The 6,144-nt window shown below is 46.1% G+C and overlaps 1 protein-coding gene across 1 annotated transcript; it reads right to left on the bottom strand.

Moving 5' to 3' along the window:
* Window positions 1–1,048: 1,048 nt before the first annotated feature.
* LOC109772504 (uncharacterized) lies at window positions 1,049–3,531 on the bottom strand. The gene is made up of 4 exons (XM_020331184.3): window positions 3,360–3,531; window positions 2,048–2,853; window positions 1,787–1,972; window positions 1,049–1,711 (listed from the first exon to the last, which is right to left on the bottom strand). The coding sequence occupies exons 1-4, from the start codon at window positions 3,529–3,531 to the stop codon at window positions 1,049–1,051; spliced, it is 1,827 nt and encodes a 608-aa protein (XP_020186773.3).
* Window positions 3,532–6,144: the final 2,613 nt, after the last annotated feature.

Genomic DNA, 6,144 nt, shown 5'->3' with positions numbered 1-6,144 from the left:
TCATCAGAAGGTAAAAAAAGAAACCTAGTATTACATGGCATCTAGAGAAGGATACACATTTTGGTCTACAGAAATACATTTGATACCTGCATAGCCAATCGTATTGGCTGGGTGCAACCTACATTTCCTCCACAACAGCCCAACCAGTCTCCTTTAGATACTCGTTCAAACTACAATGAAATAAGAAATCAAATATCATATTCTCCTGACGCTAACAGCCTCCTAACGCTGCTGTCCTTCTAAGTCAAATCCTTGTTGTCCCGCTACAGCACCACAACACAGGATGCTCGATAACAGCCAACACAAGTTCTCATGGACTAGACTCCCATGAAATGCAGCCTTGTACAATTTTTTAGATCTGAACTATTTCAGATCCGCAGTAAATTCATGAAGGTAAATGAACCAATGCAAGAAAAAAAATATGTAACCTGAACTGAACTGTTAAATAATTAGTTTAGATACGTGAAAGTACCAAGTATTCTAACTTTGTTCCAAAGATTGTACACTTCAGCGATCAGACATGTGCATTGTCACATTTTCCAAAGTCACGCGGGCATTTAAACTTATTCGCAAGTACGCAGGCTAACATTTTATTATTTATTTGAAGTACATATGCAAAATATATCTTCACAAGCTACACAAACTTCCCTCCTGCGTGTGTTGGTCCTATAATTCAGACCAATCAGAATTTTATAGTTCTGACCTAGCAAATGATTGCAGAGGATAATAAGGACGTCCATAAGCTTACATTCAAACATACTATCAAAATACCAAAATAATAACAACAGATATGATAACTTGCTGTAATACAAAGTTTCATTGCATGTTCCAGGTCTTTATCCTGCCAATCATTATATCTGAATCACATATTACACATGAAAAAGTATGCTTGTAGAAAATCTATAACGGCGATGATGGTGTATACCTCCAACTATCAAAATACCAAATAAAAATATATATGTAAAAAAATGAATTACAGCATATCTTGACCATCGCAAGAGTAAATGCTCTGTCATTACTAAACCTGCCAGTCTATTAAGACCAGACTTCAGCCTGTAAGGACTTCCTTGTAGACGATGTTCTTCATCGAGGTCAGTAAGGACACAATCGGTCTTTTTCGCTTCTTTGGATTGTCCTTTAGCTTGTTGGCCTTCTCCTTCGGCTTCTCCTTCTGAATGAGTATCTTTATGTTTCTCTTCGCGGTGGCTCGAGACAAAGCAACATAGAGCTGACCATGAGAGAACACGGGATTGGGTAGGTAGACACCAACAATCGGGATGGTCTGCCCTTGAGCCTTGTTAATGGTCATAGCAAAGCTAAGCCTTATAGGAAATTGCTTTCTCTTAAACTTGAACGGAAACATGCCGTTTTCAGATGGGCAGAGAGGTATTCGAGGAAGGAAGACCCTCCTACCAGCGTGTTGTCCAATCACGATTTCTGCATCAATGGTGTTCCTCTCAAAACCTCTAACAACAAGCCTAGTGCCGTTACACAGTCCATTAGCTGGATCAATGTTCCTTAGAAGTATGACATGGCAGTTCAGCTTTAGCTTGAGTGCATGCGGAGGAAGACCATTAGGAGTCAATCCATTCAGAAACTCCTGAGCGTAGTAGCCATATGGGTCGTCCTCCGCACTGTCAAAGCTATGGTAGATTACTTCATCTCCATGAAAACGCTCTATCATGCGGATGTTTATCTTGTCGACGTTGTCCTTTGTCGTGGAAAGGATTGCTCAAGATGTCATGTAATTAGAATCAGACATGTTGTCATCTAGACTCGGAAATACATGGTCAATAAGTTTCTCCAGGTCGTCAACCTCGCCTGTAGACGGCAGACAAATATCTTCAGGGAGTAGTATGTTCCCTTGATCGTCGACATCCTCAGTGCCATTGCCGACCCTTAGCAAGTAATCTGCAAACCACCTGTCATTATGAGCCCTCATGTTGGTGATGAGCCGAAGCCGCCGCATACCCTTCCATAGATGAGAACTTCGAAGGGTTGCATCAATTATCTAGCCCCGCGACCCCCTTCTGACGACCGGAAGCACCTGCCTAAAGTCCCCGCCAAAAACAACAGTCTTTCCTCCAAAGGGTCGGTCACATATTCCCATGATGTCGCGCATGCTATTGTCCAATGCCTCGACCGCTTGTCGCTTCGTCATGCTGGCCTCGTCCCATATTATCAATGAGGCCATCCTTAGCAGCTTGGCGGTCCCACTCTGCTTGGTAAAGCTGCACGAGGCTCCATCATCGCAACTCAATGGGATCTTGAACCTCGAGTGGGCAGTCCTGCCGCCAGGCATGATAGAAGCGGCGACGCCCGACGTCGCGGTAGCGATACCAATCTTGCCCTTGCTCCTCACCTTGGCAAGCATCGCCCTGTATAGGAAGGTCTTCCCTGTACCTCCAGGGCCATCAACAAAGAATACACCCCCATCATCGCATTCAATAGCCGCTAGTATCTCGTCGTATGCGGCCCTCTGCTCCAAGTTCAGGGAAGATGACAACTTAGTGTCATCCACGTCAAACTCAACAGTTGATTCCTCGATGACCTCTCTTGCCTCGCCCTCGGTTGGGTCAAACGCATCATCTATGCTTGGAAGAGCGAAATCAACAATGTCTTTACCCATGGACTGCAACATACCCCTAATGTCTAGCAACACCATCTGCTCCACCTCGTCAGGGGACGTGCGTGATCGACGATAGTCATCTGACATAGGCTCGAGGTGCCTATCCCATAAACCACGCACGTCGCCTGGCTCGCAGTGCACCAAGATGGTTGCGAAGAGCCTCCTAAGAGAACATGACATCGCCCACTGCTCAGCCTCAGTAAGACAGTCGTCGAGCGTGTTGTCTGCCTCAATGAGTCCCAACCTTTCAGCAGCTTATCTAAAGCTCCCACATAGCACGCCGTCCACGGTGAGCAAGTCGTCGAAGGATGTTTTGCCCGTAACATGGTTTAGCAACACACGCAGATAGTATCGCTCCCCCTCGGCAGGATTGGCAGACACGATGCGGCCTATTTGAAAACGCTCGACCCGCGGCTTCCAAAACTTCTTTTTCTTCTGCCACGTGAAGCTTCCGGGAAAATCCTTGTACAATATATGCCTAGCCCGAGGGTGTTCCTGGTTAGCCTTTAAATACTCCGTTAACATGGATTTTGAATTATTTCTGAGGCGACAACATTTTTCAAGTCAGCCTGCGCATTGAATGCGACCCTGTGCATATTCGGGAGATGAAGAGGCAACTGCAAGACAGGCGGGTAATTGGCGCAAAGTGGAAAGCCAAATATCCTCCACATAGCCTCCGGAGGGGTGATCCACCTTGCGTCAACGTATCTCTTGATCTCATCAATGTTACCATTGGCGTCGGGCTGGTCGATGCTGAAAGAAGCCTTATCATGTCCCTTGTAAATGTACTTGTAAAGATATTTGCCGGCCTTTATGCTAGAGCAAACCTCAACGTTGATGTGGCAATTGAACATCCGCAGAAGGTATGGGTTATAAGGCACAACCCATCTATTGTCCAACATCTTCCCTCGGACCTTAGCACGCCTTCCATCGTCTCTACGTCGATAAACTGGGTACGAGTCCTTCCCCTGTGCTGTGTTTTCATTGAACGGCCGCGGGTATCTGCACTAGCATCCGTTTTCTTGCATGTAAACATTCTTCTGGTTGAGAGCACCGCATGGTCCGTGCATCATATGTTTTACCACCATTGCATACAATTCCGAATACTTATGCTTGTCTGGGAGCTCTGCGGAAACGAATCGGTCATACTGCTCCGGGACGATCTGGCAAAGTAAGAAGAACAAGCAGCACACCCAGCAGGTCAAGTGAGAAGAATAGAGGCTGTGAATGTTGCCGACAGTCAGCAATCCAAGTAAGTAGAAGCAACACACTCAGTTTTGCAAATAATACATGCTCGTCATGAAGTTGATGTATATGTACACTAAGCGGATCTGCTGGATCCCTAAGTTGATGTATATGTATAGTCAGAATGGTGCATGAAGATGTACAGCAACTTGCGTAAATAGCTCGTCATGAAGTTGATGTATGGAATTAGCAGCTCCTAAGCGATTCTGTTGCAAGTTTCTTAAACAGTTATTTATTGTCAATTTCAGAACGGGTGTCTGGCCTACCATGCTCCAAGAAAGGAAGTCATGAGGTTGATGTATATGTACACTAAGCGGATCTGCTGGATCCCTATTCTGGATGTACTGCCAGGTTGCCGACATTGAGCAATCCAAGTAAGTACAAGCAACAAACTCAGATCTGCAAATAATACATGCTCGTCATGAAGTTGATGTATGGAATTAGCAGCTCCTAAGCGATTCTGAGCCAAGTTTCATAACCAGTTCTTTCTTGTCAATTTCAGAACGGGTGTTTGGCCTACCATGCTCCAGGAAAGGAAGCCATTAGAGATTCTGTGGCTCCCTATTTTGAACTAAATTCTGTATGTAATTTTTGAACATAGGTACTGTATTGTGTATGAACTTGCAATACGTACTACTGAGATGATGTGCGTGTCCAGAAGGGGATCGCCGTGCAATCCTGGGCGTGATCGCCGGCGTCTCGTAAACGGGATCGCGGCCCCATCTCCTGAAGCGATCCCACAGCAGATCGCCGCCTCCTGCAGCGATTATGTGGTTTTTGAACATAGGTACCGCACAGACTATTGTGTATGAACTTGCATTACGTACTACTGAAAGGGGATCAGCGCCGGCCGATCTGATGTGTGTGTCCAGAAGGGGATCGCCATCGGATCCTGGGCGTGATCGCCGGCGTATCGTAAACAGGATCGCGGCCCCGTCTCCTGAAGCGATCCCACAGCAAATCGCCGCCTCCTGCAGCGATCCTGAAGCAGATCGTACGATGGACGGGCGGCTGCTTTGATGTGCGAGGGCGACGGCGAAGGTTGGGATCGGCCGCGGCACAGGGATGGATCGGCCGCGGCGGGGGCGAAGGGGTGGATCGGGCGTGCGAAGGGCTGGTTGGCTGCGGAGAACGATCTGCTGTGGGCACGAGGGATCGATCGTAGGGTTTTTTTTTGGCACCGGTTTTTTCGCAGGAGGGTAGCGAGTTAACGGAGGTGGGAGGATGACGAAAATAAAACGAAGGTGGGAGGATGACGAAAATAAACCAGTGAAAATAAACCGCGCAGACTATTCACCAACTGCTCCATTAGGAGTAGAGATTGTTGTGTTGGTGGTCCTGCACGCATATTGTTTGAAGAAAGAGTAAAATGCACTGATGGTCACTGAACTTATCGTGTACACTCATTTTGATAACTGTACTTAAGAATACGGTTAATATGGTCACTATATATGTGTTGAGTTGATTATACGGTCACTTTCAGATTGTATAGCTCTGTATTTCATCTATTTGACAGGTCAAACAATCCATACGAGGTCAGCTCACTTTCTCTCTCTCCATGCAGGTCCTACCTGTCAGTGGCTCAAAGAGAGAAGCGGGGGGAAATAAAAATATGTGGTCAAAAAACGAATGGCTTGCCCAGGTGAGTGTTTTTTGTTCGCACCTGTCTCTGGTCGTATCAAACTACCAGATCAGTGCAAGCAATATCGGCACTAGCAAAAAATTACTCAAGAGCAAAATTTAAGCACAACAGAATTAGGAGACATGGCTGGGAGAAACCACCAGAGGGCACAATCAAGCTGAATGTGGACACAGGTTTCGACATTGACAATGGCACTGGCGCTACAGGTGCTATACTTCAGGACCACTCCGGTTTCTTTGTGGCGGCATCCTGCAGCAATATCCCTTTTGTTGAAGAAGCGGCTACGGCGGAAGCACAAGGCTTAAGAGATGGACTTCTCCTCACAAGTGAAACTGGATGCAACAAGATATGCGCAGAAGGTGATTGCATGGAAGTCATTGAAATCATTCAAAACGGAGGAAATTCGCTTGGACCGGCAGCAGCAATTTATGAAGAATGCTCTTTCTTAGCTCGTAATTTATTTCTATAATTTTTTCTCATTGTCCTAGGGAAGCTAATATGGCGGCAGATTTGTTGGCTAGGAATTCCGAGGTCTCTCGAACTATTGTGTGGAAATCAGAGCCTCCGAAGTTTCTGCTAGATGTATTCACAAACGATGTATCGCTGTTTTCACATGAAATATAAACCG

The sequence above is a fragment of the Aegilops tauschii genome, chromosome 6 (genome assembly GCF_002575655.3).
Source record: "Aegilops tauschii subsp. strangulata cultivar AL8/78 chromosome 6, Aet v6.0, whole genome shotgun sequence".
Classification (NCBI taxonomy): domain Eukaryota; kingdom Viridiplantae; phylum Streptophyta; class Magnoliopsida; order Poales; family Poaceae; genus Aegilops; species Aegilops tauschii.
The sequence above is the reverse complement of the archived record's forward strand: the minus strand, read 5'-3'. Positions and strand labels throughout refer to the sequence as shown.

What these genes read in the sequence shown, in the direction of transcription:
- LOC109772504 (XM_020331184.3), bottom strand. Translation starts at nt 3,531, where the DNA reads ATGTTGGACAATAGATGGGTTGTGCCTTATAACCCATACCTTCTGCGG. An exon ending in TTGGCGGGGACTTTAGGCAG is followed by an intron (nt 1,973 to 2,047) that starts GTGCTTCCGGTC and finishes CATCTATGGAAG; the next exon opens with GGTATGCGGCGGCTTCGGCT. An exon ending in TGGAGAAACTTATTGACCAT is followed by an intron (nt 1,712 to 1,786) that starts GTATTTCCGAGT and finishes TCCACGACAAAG; the next exon opens with GACAACGTCGACAAGATAAA.